The sequence below is a fragment of the Schistocerca cancellata genome, chromosome 8 (assembly GCF_023864275.1).
Source record: "Schistocerca cancellata isolate TAMUIC-IGC-003103 chromosome 8, iqSchCanc2.1, whole genome shotgun sequence".
Lineage (NCBI taxonomy): Eukaryota > Metazoa > Arthropoda > Insecta > Orthoptera > Acrididae > Schistocerca > Schistocerca cancellata.
Genome location: NC_064633.1, coordinates 482,361,743 through 482,385,878, shown reverse-complemented (window position 1 = coordinate 482,385,878; position 24,136 = coordinate 482,361,743). Strand labels below are relative to the sequence as shown.

Below are 24,136 nucleotides of genomic sequence, written 5' to 3'. Positions count from 1 at the left end.
CGCAAGAACCTATACTGGAGGAGCCAACGTTTCGGCCACGGTTACAGTGGCCTTCTTCTGGGTATACTGGTGTGTTTTTTGTGTGCACAGTAACTTGTATTTTGTTGTTACTGCTCACTAAGCATGAGAGATGTAATGTGTTACTATACAGGAGGGAATGGAGATATGCTATTGTCTGTTGCCTCTTTCGTTTTGTGCCATGATTGGTGCTCACCGGTGAATGAGACGTGGGCGCTTGTTTTCCACCAGCTGGACGCAGGTCACATGGCAGCAGCTGTTGGCCGGTAGTACTCGCTTCGTGTGTTGTCGGTGCGGCCTGTTGGACTCTTGAGGGCTGAAAGCCAGGAGCGGGCAAGCCTGTATGCATCTTGTCTGTTAATGTTGTTAGGGTGGTTTATTATTTCCATGGATTTTCTAAGCATGTGTTTTATCAAACGCTGTTCCTCAGCAAGAACACACCAGTTGATCTAGAAAAAGGCCACCGTAACCGTGGCGGAAACGTCGATTTCTTTAGTACAATATTTTTACATTATGACGCGGTACCATGCACAGAAATCTTTTGTGTCAACTTACTCTGGCTGCGGAAGCCTGCACAATTACATGTTTCCAACTGTCTGCATATCAGCTCGCTGTCAGGAATCACATATATCCCGTATAGGCCTAAGCACAAAAAAAAAAAAAATTCTTCTATATGCTGCGTAAAGCCGAAAGTGGAAATGGTTGGAGGAGTGAGGTGGATAAACCAGTATTTGAGTCGCCTTATTTAGGGGAAGTAATAACATTTCGGAATTTCTTAATAATGGCATAACAATAGTATTGTACGATTTTTTTCTATTCTGGTTCAATAGAAGTGTGTGTAGTACAGATATGCGCATTTGATCAAAATCTGTACTTTTACTTCTTTAGTTCCATTGTAACGTGTGAATTGTAGCACTCATCCAGTCCTATTTCGTAAATAGTGCTTTTGTATTCAGAGTGATGTTCATGTTACACCAATCATTAATGTGATTCAGAGATAACTTTGGAGTGGCATATTATGCATCGAAAAGAAAGTGAATATACTGAAATCTGTAAAAATGTGCATTTAGAGTAATTTATTTCGAACAGTGCAAACAATTTTGAGCAACAAAACTGTGATACTTCAACCTTTGCTACACTATCATAAATGTATATACATTGCAATTGGCCCATCATTTTCTTGATTCCAAAGCTGAAGCTGTAAGCTACTAGTTTAAGTAAATGTATTAAACTGACGTTCTAATCTGGAGCAGAAAAAAATTGAGACTCCATGAAATCAACATAAGAGATATTAAAGTTACAGTGTGTCTGTCGTTGCATGTGACTAAGCAGTTGAGAGAGTGAGATATCTGATTTCTTTGTGCTTAACTAGTTCTGAAGTATTTTCATACATTGATATACTAGTAGTTCATGCTTATTCTTTTAGGAATATCACATCAATTAGTAATCTCTAATAAATGCTTATATTGAATCATAATTTATTTATTTTCAGTATTTTACAGAAATAGATTCAGTGGTCATTATTTACTGACAAATATATATATGTAGGCTAATACATACAAGTTACCTGTTTTAATGCGAGAAACGCAAAAACTACAGCAGTAAAATGTTTCAGTCAAACATATGAGTCTGCTCATTTTTTTCATGGTATATTCGTGCCTCAGGAGAAAGTACTCAGTAGGGAGTCAGCAAATCTAGTTACTCAAACAGATTTGTTTTTTTTTTATTTTTTCATCAGTCTAGGAATTCACATAAAGTTATATAATTCACAAACGAAGACTAGCTTCATCATAATGTTTAGACAGGAACACTACCCCGCAGAGAAGCTAGCTGATAACAGGGTAAACACTGTTGTCGAAAGAAAAGCCAGAAGAAGATTTGATGCAATACTGTGAAAAATTCCTGTAGCAGAACTGCATTCTTGAAATGGCTTATGGCGACTTTGGTTGATGGCAAGACAGGCTTGAACACTGCAAGTATCATCATGTAGGATCCTGTAAACTGTTTCATGGTGGGCAGGGAAAGGCTGTGTGCTAACAGAGCATCTTTTAACAGAAAGAAGTGAAGCTATTGCTTTGGAATTTCAATAAATTGTCTAACACCTCTTTAAAGCAGATATAATGAAATAAGGATAAATTGAAATTAACTGACAATACATTTTAGTGATACTGAATGTCAGAAATCATTTGCTTTTTTTTCGACTAGTAATAGTGTGTGGGCAGCAAATATAGAGATTATGAGAGGAATTTTGTTTTACATTGTGATGTGTCCTAAGCAGACAGTGAACAATATAAGGTCCAATTCCAGGAAATCTGAACTAAATTGGGACATCATGTGAAATACATATGACAAAGGAAAGACTGCTGTTAAGAATGTCTCATACACTAGTGTACATTTACTGTGGAGAGCACGAATACTGGTATGAAGAGAGCAGGTGTCAAATTTATTCAGTGATGCAATGAGCAAGCAGAGGTAGACAACTAAAATGGATGAAGTGCTGGAAATAATGGCAGGTGAAATACTCTTAGAATGGCTGCACAGGTAGGCAGACTCGATTACCGAGTAACAGAAACGAGACAGACTCGCGGGACCTAGCTGGCGACTATGGAGAAGGGTGGGCATTGGGGCAGTACAGGTGGGGGCAGTACAGTGAGTGGCACAGAGCTGACTGAGGCTACTGGGAGTCGGCAGAGCGTGCGTCACGCTTGCCCAGACCGAAGGAGAAGCGGTGCTCTGCCGGTGCCCGCTTGCCCAGGCCGAATGAGAAGCGTCGGTCGCCACCGTACAGCGGCCGCTTGCCGAGGCCGAAACTGTACATGCGGCCCTCCCGTTTGCCCAGTCCGAAACTGTAGAGTCGCGACGGGGCGGGGCCAGCGCGCTTACCCAAGCCAAAGCTGTACGGGCGTGCACGCTTGCCCAAGCCAAAGCTGTAGAGTCGGCCGCGCTTGTCCACCAGGTCCGTGAACACGCCCGGCATCTCTTCCTCGGCCGCCTCGGGCAGCTCTCGCTCGTCGGCTTCCACTGCGACTGGCAGAGCGTCCTCGCCGTCGCCATCGACGTCGGCGAACAGCTCCTGCTCGCTGTAGTCGTTGGGCTCATCGTCGCCACGTTTACCCAAGCCGAAGGAGTAGGTGCGAGGCCCGCGTTTTCCCAAGCCGAAGCTGTACAGTGAGGCAGCGCCTGTGGCGCGCTTGCCCAAGCCGAAGTTGTACACTGGCAGGCGTTTGTACTCGGACACGTAGGTGTAGGCACGCTTGCCAACGCCAAAGTCGTAGAGTCGCTTGTACAGATCGTACTCGCTGTCGGCATCCAGAGCGGCAGCACCGGCAGAGGCGGCACCTGGCGGTGAAGCTGCAGCTGCCTCACTCGCAGTAGACACGGGAGCTGAGGCCGGACCACCTCCAGTCATCGCATCTCCGGGAACCTCCTGTGGTGTTGCTGGTGTGGTGCACAGCAGTAGCAGTACCAGTGCCGGTAGTGGCAACCTTGCAGCTTCACTAGAGGGTCTTGAAGTCATAGCTGCAGAAAAAAAATTGTTGTTAGCTCGCTTGGTACTTCATGACAGCTCTCAAAATCACTACCTGTTTTTTGACAACATACAAGTGATTCAGATGCTGTTACCGATTCACTGAATTCAACTGGCACTACATCTGTACAAGGAACTCTATCAAGTCCGATGACGACCATGTGATCAATATAATTTGCTTGTCACAGCTCTGGGTGACTATTAGGAAATGAAATCATAGTGTAAAAGATAAAAGATTCAGAAACATTGCCTTATAAAGTGTGTTTCACCACTGATTACAACAGAATTAAGAGGAGACATCAAAATGGGATGTGTGGAGGTAACAACTTTCCGGTGTGTTACATCTGAACCATTTACAAAAGATAAAGTGCTATAAATGGAATAAACCTACAGATATACAAAACCTTTAGGAATACACCGCTAATTACAGAAAGAAAAACTGTGGACACTTGGGTAACTATGACAGAAGTAAGGTATATTTTGGTCCAAAACTACCATGCAACTCAAGGCCAGTCCTCACTTGTATTTTCTACAGTATGATTTCGCTTGTTAGCTGTTGTCCAAAGGTCTGAGAGAGAAGTTACATCGATTACATAGCTGACGCCTGCCTGGATATCGTCCCTTTTACAGATGTAGTGCGGGTTGTATAAAAGAAATCAATTGGGGCAGCTGAAACACCCTGCGTGTCTAGACAAGTATCAGGCCGATCACTATTTTTATTGATGGCCACAACGGTTAGTCTGTTACAAATAAAAACTGGGGCAACAGTTTCAAGACATCTTCATACAACAAATTGAGACTTATAAATGGTATGAGAATAAGATGTTTTAATAACATTATATAACTGCCAATACGTGGACACATTTGCATTGGAATAGCTTCTAATGTGCGTTTTATTTATTTCTTTTTGCATAATATTATTATAACAACACCCCCTACAAATTAATCATGAAAGGTATAAAAAGCAACAGGAGTGATTTCGAATGTTAGAGAGTTAAAGCATCTTAGAAAAGTACGTTCGTATAATTGATACGAGTAAAAATATCTGCAGTAGTAACATGTAAATGAATTATTCGGTTTATTTTTCAGAAAATAGCGTAGTTATTAAGAGGCACTCAAATTTGCATTTCAAAACACAAATGAATAATTTTGATAAAAAGTGTTAAATATAATTAAATACTGATAACTTACTTTTCTGAAAGTAATAAAACAGGTATCTACTTAAACATTTGTATTCACTTCATGTATAACGTCATTAGCGATACATGTAATGAAATACAAGCAATTTTTTTCAGATGACATTTTTTGTCAAGGAAAGAGAGATATACAGGGTGTTAACGATACGACGTTGCCGTTTGTGTTATTCCGACCTACGATGCAAAGTTCCTTTGACATGTATGCATGTACCAGGTGATCAAAAAGTCAGTATAAATTTGAAAACTGAATAAATCACGGAATAATGTAGATAGAGAGGTACAAATTGACACACATACTTGGAATGACATGGGATTTTATTGAAACAAAAAAAAAATAAAAAAGCTCAAAAAATGTCCGACAGACGGCTCTTCATCTGATCAGAATAGCAATAATTAGCATAACAAAGTAAGATGCAGCAAAGATGATGTTCTTTACAGGAAATGCTCAATATGTCCACCATCATTCCTCATCAACAGCTGTAGTCGAGGAATAATGTTGTGAACAGCACTGTAAAGCATGTCCGGAGTTATGGTGATGCATTGGCGTCGGATGTTGTCTTTCAGCTTTCCTAGAGATATCAGTCGATCACGATATACTTGCGACTTTAGGTAACCCCAAAGCCAATAATCGCACAGACTGAGGTCTGGGGACTTGGGAGGCCAAGCATGACGAAAGTGGCGGCTGAGCACACGATCACCACCAAACGACGCCCGCAAGAGATCTTTCACGCGCCTAGCAATATGGGGTGTAGCACCATCCTACAGAAACATCGTACGTTCCAGCATCTGATTCTCTCCCTTTTTTTTTTCTTTATTGTAATTTCATTCCTCTGCCCCATATGGGCAGGGGAGGGCTGTCAGCAGCACAATCCGCCACTCTTCAGCCGAGTGACATGACAACTAAAACAAGAATAAAATAATACATACATAAGGAGATAAAAAGGGGAACATAAAACAGAGTAAGGGGAGAAAATGGAGGTAAAAATACACTGACACGTAGACGTTCATTGGGGACAGTTAAAAAGTCACCAGAAAGTTAAAAAACACAGTTGGCGATTCTTAAAACACAGAGAAGACACTGGATGCGCATGCACAGGTTAAAAGTTGGCCACAGTATTAAAAACACTTCGAAACAACACACTTAAAACCCACTTGGAGCACACACGACGAAGAATAAAACTACCAGGTGGGACCTGCCGAGGGAAAGGTCAGAGAGGATGGAAAAGGAGGGAAGAGCATGGGGCAGCTGGGGAAGCAGCGGGATGAAGAGAGGAGGGGCAACCGTGGGTTCACGAAGAGGCAGGAGACACATGGGGCGGGAGAGGAAAAGGGAAGACAGGGCAGGAGGGAGCGCAGAGACACTGAAAGAAGGCACAAGAGATGGAGGGGGAGTAGGAGGGGAAATCCGCTCAGAAGGAGGGAGGGGGGGAGAGGGAGCCCTGAGGAGGAGGCAGGAAGAGGGGCTTAGAGTTGGTAGGAAGGGTAGATGTCAGGGCGAAGCTCATCATCCGGGAGGGGTAGATGGTGGAAGTTGTGTTGGGAAAGGAGATGGAGGGTGTGGAGATGGAGAGAGGGAGGGACACAACGGTAAAGGCGCGGCAACTGGTTGGGAGTGGAGAGGAAGGGAGACACCAGGGAGTGAGGGGGATCAAGGCGGCGGACAATATATAGTGTGCGGATGTGTTCAAGGAAAAGGAGAAGGTGGGGGAAAGGGATGAGGTCATAGAGGATGCGCGTGGGGGACGGAAGGCGGATGCGGAAGGCGATTCTCTCTCTTATTACAGCTCCTTTTATACACGATTTTCATTCACAGTCACTGACGTTTTGCTGTCCAGCGCCATCTGTCGGACATTTTGAAAACTTTGTTGTTTTCGGTTCTAATAAAACCCCATGTCATTCCAAGCATGTGTGTCAATTTTTACCTCTATATCTACATTATTCCGTGGTTTATTAAGTTTTCAAATTTATACTGACTTTTTGATTGCCGTCAACCATGCATGTCCAAAGGAACATTGCATCGCAATTCAGAATAACACAGGCACTGCAACATCGTTTTTATTGCCGACACCGGGCAAACGACTTTAAAGTAGAATGTCTCACCTATACAGGTATATACATAATGGCTGTCCGAGTACAGGTTGTAGGCGCATGGTTGACGGCATGTGGAAGTTTGGGTTTGGCTGTGATTCGTGCACGGATAGCCAAATGCTAGGGCGACCGCTCGCTATAAGCGGGAAATGAAGGTTCGCGTCCCAACCCGCACAAATTTTCAGTGTCGTCATTGCGTTCTACAGCTCATGGTTGTCCATATTTGCAATTGCGAATACATTTAATGTATTCAGGGTGTTTGTTGTAGCTTCAGACAATTAAATATCGCGAACACGACCCATCGTACGAAACAAATGTTTCAGTTGAAAAGATAGTAAAGGGGACATCTGCCTGCGTTACAACCGGCCATTTCCTAACCAACCCTGCTGCATGGGCGGGATCAGCTTCGTATTTTTACATAGGAACCCCACATTTTTACTGCATATTCAGATTCTACACCATTACATACAGTGTACTCAAACTATTATTTCCCATTCATGGTAGATGCCGCTCTAATCGCCAAATGTCAAGTCTGCCTGTTTTTGCAATTAAGAACCGACACATTTGATTCTGCATTTCATTTACGATGTAAATGTAAATATTTGCTTTCTAACGGTTGATATCTCTGTTCAAACGTTACTTCCTTGTTGCAAATGTGATTGTACAGTACAAGTAATAAGGCTAGACATTGACATTTCTGGCAAATAAAATACTTGTATGGTAATGTTGTTTTCTGTTCTTTACGGGGTTCATTGTGGTCAGTCCCTAAGTCATCTGAATGCTTGACTTCGGTGGCCACCCTCGAACCCCGCCATCAGGGTGGTTCATTTAGATGTGTGTTTCCATCCAGCCATCGTAAGTCTAGCGCTGGCCGCTACGTGGCTACTGGCGAAATGCAAACCACAAGCATTGTAATAAGATAAGATGTACACGAAGTTATAGTGACAGGTGCACCTGCCATGCATACACAACAAAATCAAGTCTTCAAGAATGAAGGGGACTCACCAAAATCAAGTATTGCAGTGGAACAAAAAACCATGACAGCCACGTCGTTTTTGCTGGATCTCACTAAACGTAGTTTCTAACCAGACACTTGATATTTGTCGATTATAGCATCACGTATCAGGAATGGAAAACGCTGGTTTGAGTAAACCGTACGTAATTTTTGGCGTAGAATCGGAATACGTAATAAAAGTGGGAAGAGGGGGCGGGTGTTCACCTTTGAAAACGCCAAGTTGATCCCGCCCACCCAGATGTGATAGTTAAGAGGCGGCCAGTTGTAGCACAGACAGCTGTCCCCTTTACTAATATTAAATTCTCGCCTAAACATTTTTTTTGGTACGGTATGTCGTTTTCGAGAAACTTAGTTGTCTCAGGTTAAAGCAAACACACTCTACATAATTACTCTTCTTTTTATTTGCAGAAATGCATTCACAAAATTGTGGAGAAGGTAGTTCTTTCTAAATCTGCCTATAATTTGTGTAAGAATACTATCTCCAGCACATAAATTTGTTTTAAGATGGGTTTGTTGACGAGATTAAAGTTACAAAACATTGTTAACTGTTTTTATCTGTTCAAAGCACCTGATTGGATAAATGCACAAAGTGTAGTGGATGTTTCTAAATGACGATGTGTCACCACTAAAGTCTAACTGACGTTTCTTATATTGTTTATCTGATTTAATTGTAATGCAACATATAGGAGCTAATAGTTTCGAGATTGTAATAGAAAAAACGCTCATCGAATTTTTGAAGCGCTCCGTCTGTTCAATACTGAACAATGAACATAATGAAACTAAAATAAACATAGTACATGAACGGGAGTCAAGGAATAGGGCAGAAGCTTTCACAGGTTTGAGTACATACGTATTTCAGATAGGAGAGCAATGATGCTCAGCCAAAAGTCTTGGAGAATTTTGGAATTTGTTTAACTGGCAGTCGTGGAAACACACTAGTCGGTTTGTTAACATTTCTGAATAGTAATAGAGCTTGATCACTGTTACACAGTATTAAATAGTTCTTCAGCAAAGAATTTTCTATTGTGAAGAAGTTGCTGGAGAGAATAATATGTGGTGATCTTCCACAGTCATCTTGTGGGTATCCTTCAGAAGATTATATATTTAGTCACTGTTCTGCATTGTATGTAGAAGGATTAATTAAAGAAATTGGAAGTAATGGTTTCGCTCACAGAAACAGCACAGGAAGAAAAATCGAAGTTCAAAATTATTCAAGCGTACACCTGAAAGAAGCGTGCCATCAGTCACGTGATTCTTTTTGTCTGACATATTTCAGTTTATTACAATTCAGATCATGCAAATGATCTATACGAGGTATAATTAAATAAAGAAATAATATCAAGAACCTATCTCCAGAAGAACAGGTCTGTGATTTGACCCTGGAGGAAACAAGGTGGACTGGCAGCCAACACTGGAAATGAGTGAAATGACACAACAGTAAATTTCAGTCATTTCCTGACGTCAAGGATGGTGCAAAACATCGAAAGTTCATGCTTACACCCAAATGTGATGCTGGTTCAAACTGAGAAAATTTTGTATAAAGATATATCATCGGGCAAAAAAAAAAAAAAAAAAAAAAAAAAAAAAAAAAAAAAAAAAAAAAAAAAGAAAACTGGGTGCTGTTTTAGTATTTGTCAGTTTCCTTAACATAGAAACATTCATTGGAGCTACATATTCGTATCATGAACTACATAACATTTTTAAGTCACATTGGTATAGTTCGTAGGAAATAGTGCCTACTCACAATACTAATAATTTTATTTTCTGGTAATAAGTGAAACAGTAGGAGAAATCAGTATTCTATCAACAGCAGCGCATTACGTAAGCCACAAGCGAAAATTATTGTGAACCCTTTGTTAGTTATGGTCACAGGAACGGCATTGTGCTGCAACAGCATGCTGCAGTACGACATGATGTTACATCAGCGCGCTGGATTTGTAATCTGAAAGCTAGCCTTGCATTGTGCAACATATAAAAAAAAGTGTTCTATTCATTGTGGTGACGCTGAAATTTTATATGACATAATCGTCGTTACGTAACAAGCTACTGTTTCAGTTCTGGGATCTTATGACATACCAAAATTTATAATTCTCTAGTATTTGCAGACATCTCTCTAACACTTTACCTCCTGATGCGTAGTATGGCGCTGTTAGTGGGCTCAGATAGAGAAAACAAAAAAAAAAAAGAAAATCTGTGGACGTAGAGGGTCTTACCTCAGTACACACGATATTGTTATAATGGCGTAAGACAGCCAATCAGACGCCTCGTCAATTCGCGAAAATCAGGTACAGCCTCTGACGACAATGATGATGGCAGTCACCGAATGCTTGGTATTTTACGCGGATTTGACACGCTAAGTAAACCGAGAACTTTTTATGCAAGGACTCCGTTCGAAAAACTTCTAGCCATCTCCACAAAACATTTCACTGAATATAGGAATCCTTTGTTAATTTTACAGAGCATTTGCAAACAAAATCAGAGCACGAAGTGCATTGATGAGTTGCTTTTGAACTAATTCGGCAGCTTTCAATACTCAGCCAAACGAAAATTAGTATCTCATACTGACTATTGCGTAAAAAGTATTTACACTGAGTTAACAATAGGGATGAACTACCGTAGTACCGCAGTGGTTAAAGATCTGTATTCGAATTTGGGATGGACTGACTCCAATCGAGATTTACGTTTTCTGCGGTTTCCCGAATAAGCTTAATGACACTTTCAGGATGGATTCTTTGTGAAGGATACAGCTAATTGAACATCTTTCCTTGTTCACCTAGCTTAAGAAGGAAGGAAGGAAGATTAGAATTTAACGTCCTGTCTGCAGCTCGGTCAGTAGAGTCGGAGCACAAATTGGGTTCAAAAATGGCTCTAAGCACTATGGGACTTAACATCTACGGTCATCAGTCTCCTAGACTTAGAACTACTTAAACCTAAGGACATCACACACATCCATGCCCGAGGCAGGATTCGAACCTGCGACCGTAGCAGCAGCGCGGTTCCGGACTGAAGCGCCTAGAACCGCTTGGCCACAGCGGCCGGCAACTAAATTCGGGTTACGAAAGGATGTGTAAGGCAATCGTCTGTGTCCTTTGCCAAGGAACCATGTCGGCAGTTGCCTGGATCGATTTAGAGATATCACAGCAAACCTAAATCTGGATGGTCGGACGCGGATTTGAACACTCATCCTCTCAGATGGCACGAGTCAGTCCAATGTGCTAACCACTGCGCTATCTCGCTCTGATCCAAGTAGTTCAATTACAGAGTCTTCAGCGATTCGTTAAACTCAATTTCCTTTAGGTGAGAGGGTTGTTGAAGGGTGAGGGTTCATCGGCTGAATACTTGTTCGTCAATGTGAATTTTCTCGTGAACCGCGTTAAAATCGTTCTAATTATTTTGCAAATTATATTGTGCCAGGAATGCATATGTATACTACGATATAAAGATAAGTCGTTGTTTAATGTTATTACTAAAAATCTCGAAAAGTACTTGAGCGATTTACTTCAAATCTTTACACGATATTAAACTTTCGGACTGACATGTGATCTATATTTTTGTAACGTATATGGTAAATAAGTACATAAGAGTACATACTAAATAAAGGGGCCAAGTTTTTAGCAAAAAGTTCTTGATCGATTTACTTTCGACTTTTCACAGTATTCTATCAAACCTCGGTACGGACATAGGCTACATACATTTTAATATATATACAGTAGATAAATATGTGTTTAAAATCTGTACCAAAACTAAACTCCGTGTGAATAGGAAGGCCATTGGACAAATTGCTTCTCCCTTATTATTCTGTCTCATTATGTATATAATTTAATTGTGTACCCACGTCAGTTTTACAGAAATAGGAAAGTGGTTTTATGACTTATCGGACTATGATTACTACTACGGAATCTGAAGCGTCCGAAACTTCGTAATCTTACCCGTTCGAAGACAGAAACTACGTTAAATAGTGTCACTGAAGTACTATCCACACCGGTACAGAAGTTGGAGACGTCTGTCTCATACTCCACATTTCTATGAACCCAATAGATTTACTCATTCATTTCCAGCGACTATAATTCCGAGTCAACGTTTCGTCCGTTATAACAATAAACGAGGCTCAAGGTCAGAGAGAGGGGTAAGAGAACAGAGAGTTGCGGTGTAGGAGATGGCCAAAGACTGGGGGGAGGCGGGGGGGGGGGGGAGTTGATTAGCAGAAAGGAAGGGGGGTGATGAATGATTTCCAATTGCCATTCACATTTAGCAACTGCGAAGAATTGCCAGGTTCGCTAGTACTCCATAAAATACGTTAATAAACCGAGGTATGAGGACTAGCTCAAAAGTAATGCTTTCGAATTTGTTTATTTTCTTCTCAAATAGGCTGAGGTATTACATGCGATGCAGATTACTCAGTCCACTTTACCTACTTCGCTGAAGCAAGTTGCAACCCTAGAGAGCTGCGAATTACAGCCTATAAAATGGCGGTATGTAACGTAATTATGTCGGTGCATGAGAAACAGCATGCTGGTAATCCCTCAGGAAACTGAAACCACGAATTCTAAGAGTTCATCCCCACATGGAGCACCCTTTTTTCTTCAGCATGACGATGACAGATCATACACGAGCGCTGCGAGATGTGCAACAATCAGACGCTTTGGGTTCACTGTCATCGATCATCTCTATACGGTCCCGACTTGTCCCCAGCCGATTTTTATCTGTTTCCAAAACAAAGAACACATCAGAGGACTTCACTTTGATAGTGATGAAGCTATGGAAACAGTGGTGATGTTGTGGCTCCATCAACAAAGTCAAACAATCTGTAGTAACGGTATGAACAAACTGGTCTCCCGTTGGGAGAAACGTGTTCGTCTCCAGGATGACCATATAGAGAAATAAATGTACTGACGTGAAGGATAAAAATGTATACTGTTAACAAAGTTTTTTATTTAAAAAGATCAAAGAGTTTCCACATGAAAAGTACGGAGGCGTCACTTTCCAGCTCGCCCTCGTAGCTATAAAATTTCTTTCACTTGTGCCGTTTTTCCCGTGGATACGGAGGGTCGGCATGGTTAATAGGATTTGGCAATGTTAGTTGAAGCGGTGGCCGGATTCCCTTCCTGCCGCCACCCCGTACCCCCCGGGAAGGAATTAGTGTACCCCAACTGTCTGCGACTAGTGCAATCCATGGAATAGTGCAGAAGTGTTCAGACGTTTGTGAGCCGTGTAACTGAGGCGGGATGTGGGGACCAGCCCGATACTGACCTAGGGGGATGTGGAAAACCGCCTAAAAACCACATCCAGGCTGGCCGACACACCGGCCCTCGTCGCTAATCCGCCTGGCGGATTCGATCTGGGGCCGGCGCGCCTACCCGAGTCCAAGAAGCAGAGCGTTAGCGCGCTCGGCTAACCTGGCGGGTAATAGAGCATAAGTGTATCACAAGAAAAATTTCAAAGCTTTGTTCCATTTAAATAAAAAAAATGTTTTTTAGAATTTCGGACCTCAGTCTGTAACAACGGAACCTTATAGGATCACTTTGTTGTCCGCCTGTCTATCCATCTGTCCGTCCGTCTGTTAACTCCAATTTTCTAAGGAATGGATAGAGGTAGCAAGCTGAAATTTTGTGTCTACAGTCCCTAGAGGTTTTATAAAATTTAAGCCTCTAAGTCAATGCAGTCTAAACATCCAACCATTTATGTAACATATTTTGATATTCGAAAACACTCATCAAAACCTAGATGAAATATCTACATCTAAAATTAATTTCATACGGAACTCTCAGAGCACAAGTCCTATCACTTATCCAGTTTTTTACTACTATTATATTTCTTTTGCGCTGTAGAAACAATGCCTCTGTTGCATCAGAAAGCATGGTCACCTTGACATAACTAGAGGTGTTTGTGTGTGATATTTGTGATTAACATAAACAGAGGAAATCTCCACACATCATGAACTGCAAAAAAGGCAGAATTTGCAAAAACCTATAAAAATTTCGTAGGAAACCACCATTAACAAATAAAAAAAATATTTCGTATCACTTTCATTCAAATACTACGTGCATTTTAGCTGTCCTCGTCTACTTTTTCTATGTCTCGCTATGCCACGTTCTTCTTCGCACATACACAACAGTACCGGTCATCGGTCATCATCATCAGAATCATCGTCGTTATCATTATCATCATATTCTTGTACAGTTTCCAGCCACTGGCCGTGTCTGTTCCGAGCGTAGACCTGTCAATCACTTCCGTCTCCCTACCACCTCTCCGTCTCCATATTGACATAGTCTTTTCCGTTATTTGGAAAGCAGTCTTTCGCTCCTTCGAGTCACCTGCGTCTTAGTCATCCTCTTGGGTTTTTACTCGCCTCGTCTACCTTCCTGGGTATCCTTTTCTTCTGCATTCGCTTAACATTTCCACCCCATTTAAGCCTTGATTCTTGTATCCTATAACGTAAGGACCAGTAATTCCTTCGTCCTCTCGATCGTTAACCTGTCCATCTTCGTCACTGCAATACTGTACCTCAAGAATTTCCTCTAACTAGCTTGTAATTCGCTTCTCTCTCTTCCCTTCCTTTACGCAGGTCTCCGAGGCATACATCAGGATTGCAACGCACGTGCGATATACAGGGTGAACCAGGATTTCACTGACAAAGCATCAGAGATGGTAGTACGGATCTAAACATGAAAAAGAAATGTACATAAACAAGAGCTCTAAAATGCACACCTTGAAGGGCTAAAGTGTGTACTTTAATAGCTATGAACAATTGTTCATCTTCCCTGCTGTGAAGCACATCTCCTATGCTGCATTTTAGAGCTCATGTTTACCAGAATTTGTTTTTGGGTTCATACTGCCTTCTAACAAAAGGGGGAAAAGAAAAAGCCCTCCAATGAGCACGGGAGTTGGACGATCTATCACGCCAGTTGTAGAGAATTTGGAACGATATCCCTCAGAAGAAATCCAACATAACTCTATCAACCAATGTCAAGCTGGTTAACTGCTTTCATAAGGGTCAGAGGTAGACCACCGTGTTATTGATCTGCTCAGTTTGTGAAGCTCTTTCACTTGAATAAATCATCCATTTTTTCTGTAGTTGCAATCATTTGTTTGGCTGCTCATTTACATCTCAACTAAAGATTTCCATCTCATGCGGATAACTCCTTCGTGACGCATCTTTTTTTTTTTTTTTAGCTTGCACCATATATCCAGTACTTACTCATTTTGGGCTACCTGAAAACCTGCACTTTTGTGTGCCTAAAGGAGGTCGCATAATACAGTATATCCACGACATTGTAATTGGGTGTCACTTGTGTCATACGTCTGTACGCGAGATTTCCACACTCCTAAACATCCCTAGGTCTACTGTTTCCTATGTGATAGTAACGAGGAAACGTGAAGAGACACGTACAGCACAAAAGCTGATTCTCTCTCTTTTTTTTTTCTTTATTGTTATTTGAACACCCCATACAAGGTCGGCTGGCAGCGGAAAAGTTTAGTCCGCTCTTCAGCCGTAAGCATGACAATAAAAAAGAATGTGAGACATATAAGGAACAGAGTGGCGGTTAAAAAAACAGTAGATACAAGAATTAAAAAACATGAAGCCGTTCACAATCGACGAAACAAACAAGAAAACTGTCGGCACTGTGCACAAACACTGACGAGTTAGACGACACATGTGAACGAAGGAGCGTGGACGGCGAAAAACACAGATGCACAAACACGACGGAACAGACACTAAACTGAGGGCGATGATGATTCTCTCTCTCATTGCAGCTCCTTTTATACACGATTGTCATGCACAGTCACTGACGTTTTGCTGTCCAGCGCCATCTGTCGGACATTTTGTAAACTTTGTTGTTTTCGGTTCTAACAAAACCCCATGTCAATCCAAGCATGTGTGTAAATTTTTACCTCTCTATCTACACCATTCCGTGGTTTATTAAGTTTTCAAATTTATACTGACATTTTGATCACCCGGTATGCCCAGAAGAACAGGCACTGAGGCAACTACAGCAGTTATGAAATACACTAAATGTATTTGCACTTGCGAATATGGGCAACCGTCGCCGTCGGATGGAATGACTGTTGACTGACAGAGACCACTGACAGTTGAAGAGGGTCGTCATGTGTAACAGGCAGACGTCTATCCAAACCATCACACAGGGTTCCAAACTGCATCAGGATCCACTGAAAGCACGGTGACAGTAAGGCGGGAGGTGAGAAAAGTAGGATTTCGTGGTCGAGTAGCTGCTCAAAGGCCACACATCACGCCGGTAAATGCCAAACGACGCCTCGCTTGGTGTAAGGAGCGTAAACATTTGACGATTAAACAGCGGAAAAATGTTGTGTGGAGTGACGAATAACCGTACACAATATGGTGATCCGATGGCAGGGTGTGGGTATGGCGAATGCCCGGTGAACATCTGCCAGCGTGTGTAATGCCAACAGTAAAATTCGGAGACGGTGGCGTTATGGTGTCATGGAGGGGGCTAGCACCCCTTGTTGTTTTGCATGGCACTATCGCAGCACAGGCTGACACTGATATTTGAAGCACCTTCTTGCTTCCTACTGTTGAAGAGCAATTCGGTGATGGCGATTGCATCTTTCAACACAATCAAGCACCTGTTCATAATGCGCGGCCTGTGGCGGAGTGGTTACACGATAATAACATTACTGTAGTGGGGCCGGCCGCGGTGGCCGTGCGGTTCTAGGCGCTGCAGTCCGGAACCGCGGGACTGGAAAAGGATTGGAAAAGGGCACAGGTCATCCCCGTTTTCTAGAAGGGACGTCGAACAGATGTGCAGAACTATAGACCTATATCTCTAACGTCGATCAGTTGTAGAATTTTGGAACACGTATTGTGTTCGAGTATAATGACTTTTCTGGAGACTAGAAATCTACTCTGTAGGAATCAGCATGGGTTTCGAAAAAGACGGTCATGTGAAACCCAGCTCGCGCTATTCGTCCACGAGACTCAGAGGGCCATAGACACGGGTTCACAGGTAGATGCCGTGTTTCTTGACTTCCGCAAGGCGTTCGATACAGTTCCCCACAGTCGTTTAATGAACAAAGTAAGAGCATACGGACTATCAGACCAATTGTGTGATTGGATTGAGGAGTTCCTAGATAACAGGACGCAGCATGTCATTCTCAATGGAGAGAAGTCTTCCGAAGTAAGAGTGATTTCAGGTGTGCCGCAGGGAAGTGTCATAGGACCGTTGCAATTCACAATATACATAAATGACCTGGTGGATGACATTGGAAGTTCACTGAGGCTTTTTGCAGATGATGCTGTGGTGTATCGAGAGGTTGTAACAATGGAAAATTGTACTGAAATGCAGGAGGATCTGCAGCGAATTGACGCATGGTGCAGGGAATGGCAATTGAATCTCAATGTAGACAAGTGTAATGTGCTGCGAATACACAGAAAGATAGATCCTTTATCATTTAGCTACAAAATAGCAGGTCAGCAACTGGAAGCAGTTAATACCATAAATTATCTGGGAGTACGCATTAGGAGTGATTTAAAATGGACTGATCATATAATGTTGATCGTCGGTAAAGCAGATGCCAGACTGAGATTCATTGGAAGAATCCTAAGGAAATGCAATCCGAAAACAAAGGAAGTAGGTTACAGTACGCTTGTTCGCCCACTGCTTGAATACTGCTCAGCAGTGTGGGATCCGTACCAGATAGGGTTGATAGAAGATATAGAGAAGATCCAACGGAGAGCAGCGCGCTTCGTTACAGGATCATTTAGTAATCGCGAAAGCGTTACGGAGATGATAGATAAACTCCAGTGGAAGACTCTGCAGGAGAGACGCTCAGTAGCTCGGTACGGGCTTTTGTCAAAGTTTCGAGAACATACCTTCACCGAAGAGTCAAGCAGTATATTGCTCCCTCCTACGTATATATCGCGAAGAGACCATGAGGATAAAATCAGAGAGGAGCCCACACAGAGGCATACCGACAATCCTTCTTTCCACGAATAATACGAGACTGGAATAGAAGGGAGAACCGATAGAGGTACTCAAGGTACCCTCCGCCACACACCGTCAGGTGGCTTGCGGAGTATGGATGTAGATGTAGATGTAGACTGCTACGGTGGCAGGTTCGAATCCTGCCTCGGGCATGGATGTGTGTGATGTCCTTAGGTTAGTTAGGTTTAAGTAGTTCTAAGTTCTAGGGGACTGATGACCTAAGATGTTAAGTCCCATAGTGCTCACAGCCATTCGAACCATTTGAACTGTAATGGGCTGGCCTGGACAGAGTCCTGACCTGAATCCTAAAGAACATCTTTGGGATGTTTTGAAACGCCGACTTCGTGCCAGGCCTCACCGACCGATATCGATACCTCTTCTCAGTTCAGCACTCTGTAAGGAGTGGGCTGTCATCCCCCAAGAAACCTCTCTCCACCTGAGTGAAGGTATGCCTGCGAGAGTGGAAGCTGTCATCAAGGCTAAGTGTGGGCGAACACCATATTGAATTCCAGCATAACTGATGGAGGGCGCCACGAACTTGTAAGTCATTTCAGCCAAGTGTCCGGATACTTTTGATCACATAGTGTATCTCTAAAATGAAATTTGCGTTAACTAAAGGTCGTTATCGTTTTCCCCGATGTGTATCATGCCCAAATTTTTCTCACCTTAGCGCAAAGGTGTAAACTGAACAGGCAAAACTAATGTTGGAGCTATGTTTAAAAAGAAGTAAACTATGTTTGTGTTTTTGTGGTTTGTGTAATAAACACATGAGAACAAGATTTACTTGTTTCTGTATTCATTGCATAACTGTTTTAGTTAACAGCATCGTTCACCAATAGGCTTAAAGTGTCGACATTTCGTGATGTCACTGGAAAAGAAATTGTTACATTCGCTATACAATATCACTTGACTTACACGAGGAACAGGTATATTTTTAAGAGAGTATTAATTTTCAGAGCACCGAACCTTAGAATATAATTACTGCTTCCCACGATGTATTTTACTTAATTTTAGCTTCTCCGTTTCCGACGTAATAAACTTTCTGATTCACCTCGTTTTTAAACAGTCAAGGAATATCACATTACTCGGACGCAGATGAGCAACTAGAATGCTGAAGACTACACTGTGCTAACACTATAGCAGTAAGCTCATAACTCTTACCCCTACGCACATTTTCTTGCTGCTTTCGACGTACGTTAGAAATGTCTTGTCACTTCTGATTCATTAACTATATTACACCTGTTCTCCGCGGCATCAGGCCTGCAATCACAAAAATTACGGTGTATAATTAACTGCCGCTCCATTTATTTCAAGTTACACTTTTTCATTCCAGTAATAAGACAGCAAAGTTGTAAGTTAACAGTGACTGTCCTTGGAAAGACGAATGAGGACTACGTTTTTTGTCGGTCGCGAAAATTTCGTGTTACCAGGGAAAATTTATTGCCTCATTTGCACTTTTCAGTCCGAGATAAACTTTTTAAAGCAGACAAAAATGATAAAAGGGCTGTGAATAGGAGCACAAGGGAACTGGTATACAATGCAGACACTGGCATTTTACCAACGACGGTGTACATTTAGGCGGTTCCTGAGACAGAATAGAAACCAGCTATATAAGATGCAAGCAGAGAAGTACTCGAAATCTTTTGTACTGCATGGAGATAATTTCATGCACGTCATCGGTTTCATTCGAATATTGAATCTGTATTTCTGTTGATATACAGGGTGATTCAAAAAGAATACCACAACTTTAGAAATTTAAAACTCTGCAACGACAAAAGGCAGAGCTAAGCACCATCTGTAGGCGAATTAAGGGCGCTATAAAGTTTCATTTAGTTGTACATTTGTTCGCTTGAGGCGCTGTTGACTAGGCGTCAGCGTCAGTTGATGCTAAGATGGCGACCGCTCAACAGAAAGCTTTTTGTGTTATTGAGTACGGCAGAAGTGAATCGACGAGAATCCGCGGGAAACAACTAAGTATGAACGTGACTCGCCTAAGGTGAACGTTTTCTGTGCCATTTCAGCCAATAAAGTTTTTGGTCCCTTTTTCTTCGAAGATGCTACTGTAACTGGACTACGTATCTGGAGATGTTAGAAAATTGGCTCTTCCCTCAGCTCGAACAAGAAGCACAACAATTCATATTTCAGCAGGATGGAGCGCCACCACATTGGCACTTATCTGTCCGTAACTACCTGAACGTCAACTACCCGAGGCGATGGATCGGCCGCCAGGTAGCCCGTGACAGAGCACTTCATCACTGGCCCTTCAAGAAGCCCTGATCTTAGCCCCTGCGATTTTTTCTTATGGGAGTATTTTAAGGATATGGTGTTTCGGCCACCTCTCCCAGCCGCCATTGATGATTTGAAACGAGAAATAACAGCAGCTATCCAAACTGTTACGCCTGATATGCTACAGAGAGTGTGGAACGAGTTGGAGTATCGGGTTGATATTGCTCGAGTGTCTGGAGGGGGCCATATTGAACATCTCTGAACTTGTTTTTGAGTGAAAAAAAACTTTTTTAAATACTCTTTGTAATGATGTATAATAGAAGGTTATATTATGTTTCTTTCATTAAATACACATTTTTAAAGTTGTGGTATTCTTTTTGAATCACCCTGTACATTGATTATACAAACCAATAAAATATGTGTCAATAAACAGCTGCTTCGCTACCAACGGGACATTACCTAACATGTCTGCCGTTCTTGTAGACTCGTTGGTCACGAAAAAATGAACGGCAATAAATCTTTTTTAAACAGCACCCTGTATTTCTAATTTGGAAACCCACTTCCCCTCCTAAAGAACTGTTCAAATGCGTATCACAGTGTGCAATTCACGAAAACAAGACGTTATTAAAAACGTAACACAAAACTGACTTTCACTCTCCTGGCCTTGGGTGCAACGTACCTAAAACTTGGAGTTGACAGTAAACAGGTAAAAACACAAGAAAAATACACGACAATCATTCAGTGAACCATATTCAGCTAAAGGTTTGCGTGAGCACGATGTACATCATTCCATTCCTTGTGTATGTTAAAGATGGGACTGTGTTTGAATGACATATACACCGGCTTTAAAAATGAAATTTTTCTGTTAAGTTGTCGTGTGCTCATGAGTGGATTCACTGAAAGAAGTGAAAATAGTAACCTCGGCAGTTCTATCTGTAAAAGATCTGCGAGGATTGCTTTGCCTTCGGTTGAAATTTTCTGTCCCCTGAAGCGCCACGAGACGAAAAAACATCCGTCAGGAGGCTGGGCTACTGTCAGGCTGTCGGAGTTGTAATACGCTTACCTTCAACCACAATAATTATTAAAATGAAAATAAGTTTCAATATAGCCTAGCACGTTTTTAAATCGGACTAAAAAGTATGAAATAATTTCTCCTAGCCCCATGGTTCTGAAAATCTGTGTTAGTGAATTTTTAAGAAAATATGTATCGTGGGGCGCATGCAACACATAGCAGTTAGGACGTGAACCGTTGATGAATAAATTACGTATTGCATGCGCCCCAAGTTTTCATTAAAAATCTGCTTATATTCTTTTATTTTGTTTATGGGCAAAATCTTGAGTGAAATAGTCGCCGTAAATTGGGACAGCCTGTATAACAGACGGCTCAATAATAACTAAACATGAGAACGCAGTTTCATTTAATGAATTTATATTGAAATATGAGTCATTTTTAAATACACATAATGGGATTGTCAATTTTATGTAGTATAAGCAACCCATAGCAGCGTTACGGCAAAACTAATGAAGTCGAATTCTGTTAATAATCTGTCAGCTTCGCAACAAAATTTCTTGTAAAACTATGTTTACTGTATGTGTATAGGTCTGGGTAGACAAGTTCGAACAGGAAACAGACCTCTGACATTAACTCAGACGGGAAATGCGGTGCTCAGAATGGGAAATTAATCTGCTTCGTACGCAGCGTGGAACCGGTATAAATAGGTAAGTAGACATCGAGAACACCTTAAAGCATCCATTTTATTCCTCTTCGATGGTTGGTTATGAGCATCAGTTTGCGATTGAAAGATGATATATATTTTTTTTAAGTGTCCGTTAACTATTTAGGAACAGTATTCCCATGCTTTTACTCTTTATCGGACCAGACAGAGTGTGGATGATAAATCTGAGAAGTTATACATCTCGGTGTCTCGCAGAGTTTGTACGATGAAGATATATACAACATATCCTTACCACAAAAGCAGCTAGCGACACTGTATTGTGGGAAGTTATTTTCGAGAGGTAAGGCGGTGTTAAAGCCGTCTGCGTCCAATAGAGTTCCGAAGAGCAAGAAGTAATCGACTTGGGGAGCGGCTACAAAGGGGTGGGCCGCTCCGAATGCGGGCAGCTCACGGACTAGTCGCAGAGTTCGATAACAGCCGATGCGACATGGAGCAGGAAGCGTCTCGTTATATCTGCGCGGCGTATACACTTTAGAAAACTTTATTCGCATGCTGTTACTGAACAAGAATACGTAACAACTGAGCTGTTCAGTAGGGTATAACTAACGTAACACTACTTTTATGTATGTATGTATGTATCTCTATACTAGTATATAAAGACAAGACGCTGTTTACCGTTGTTACTAAAAATCTCTAAATGTACTTCACTGATTTACTTTAAGTTTTAAGACGATACTGTAACAAATGTTTGGACAGACATAGGCTGCATACGTTTTTAATATACAGGGTCTCTCCTAAGAGTCGTTAGGCGTTTCAGCAGATATTTGCAATTTAACTATTGAAATGTGATGCCGAAGTCGACCCAGATATTTGTGATAGCGAATTTCATTTAACGCCCAGGGAAATGTAATGCGTCGGTTTGTTCCCCGTGAGAAACAAAATGATTTTAAAGCGGAGTTTTACGAGCCTATTCGATTGAGCGATGCAAAATTAGTACAATGCGATACTCGTCTTTTCGATATACACTGAAGAGCCTAAGAAACTGATACACCTGTAATATCGTGTAGGACCCTCGCGATCACGCAGAAGTGCTGCAACACGGTGCGGCTTGGACTCGTATAATGTCTGAAATAGTGCCAGAGGGAACTGACACCATGAATTCTGCGGGGCTGTCCATAAATCCGTAAGAGTACGAGAGGATGGAGATTTCTTCTGAACAGCACGTTGCAAGGTACCCCAGATATTCTGAATAATGTTCATGTCTGGGGAATTTGGCGGCCAGCGAAAGTGTTTACACTCAGGAGAGTTTTCCTGGAGCCAATCTGTATCCATTCTGGATCTGTGAGGTGTTGCATTGTCCTGCTACAATTGACGAAACTGTCGGAATACACAATGGACATGAATGCATGTGATCGGACAGGATGCTTACGTACGTGTCACTTTCAGAGTCGTATCTAGCATATCAGGGAACCCATCACTCCAATTGCACACGCCCTACACCATTACAGATTCTCCACCATCTTGAACAGTCCCTGCTGACATGCAGGGTCCATGGATTCATGAGGTTGTCTCCATACCCGTACATGTCAAGCCGCTGGATACAATTTGAAAACAGACTCGTCCGACCAGGCAACATGTTTCCAGGCATCGACAGTCCAATGTTGGTGTTGGTGGGCCCAGGTGAGGCGTAAAGCTTGTTGCCGTGCAGTCATCAAGGGTACACGAGTTGGCCTTCTCCGAAAGCCGATATTGACGATGTTTCGTTGAATGGTTTGCACGCTGACACTTTTTGATGGTCGAGCATTGATATCTACAGCAATCTGCGGAAGGGTTGCACTTCTGTCACATTGAACGATTCTCTTCAGTCGTCGTTGGTCCCGTTGTTGCAGGATCTTCTTCCAGCTGCAGTGAAGTCAGAGTTTTTGATGTTTTACCGGACTCCTGATATTCATTGTACACTCGTGAAATGGTCTTCCTGGAAAATTCCCACTTCATCGCTACCTCAGAGGTGCTGTGACCCGTTGCACATGGGCCGACTATAACACCACGTTCAACAGCACTTAAATCTTCGTAACCCGGCATTGTAACAGCAGTAATCGATCTAACAACTGCGCCAGTCGCATCTGGAGCATTTTTATTCTTCGAGTTTTTTATCACATATTTGTATTATAAGCCAAAAACTACGTACGGCTTACTCAAACGATTGTTTTCCATGTGTGGTAGATGGCGCTGTAATCGACAGATATCAACTGTGACTGTTTTTGCAATTAAGAATCGACGCATTTGAGTCTGCATTCCATTTACCATTTAAATATAAACATAAATGTTCTAATGGCTGATATTTAACTTCAAATGCTAAATGTAAATGTGACTGTACAGCACAAATAATATGTCTAGATACTAAAATTTCTGACAGATAAGCTACTTGT

At 41.9% G+C, this 24,136-nt stretch overlaps 1 protein-coding gene across 1 annotated transcript in view; it reads right to left on the bottom strand.

The window, feature by feature from the left end:
* Window positions 1-1,729: 1,729 nt before the first annotated feature.
* LOC126094592 (allatostatins) overlaps window positions 1,730-24,136 on the bottom strand; it is a 531,980-nt gene continuing 509,573 nt past the window's right edge. Inside the window, exon 2 of the mRNA XM_049909060.1 lies at window positions 1,730-3,537. Coding sequence (XP_049765017.1) covers window positions 2,693-3,537 — 845 coding nt within the window. The 3' untranslated portion in view covers window positions 1,730-2,692. The remainder of the gene's footprint in view (window positions 3,538-24,136) is intronic.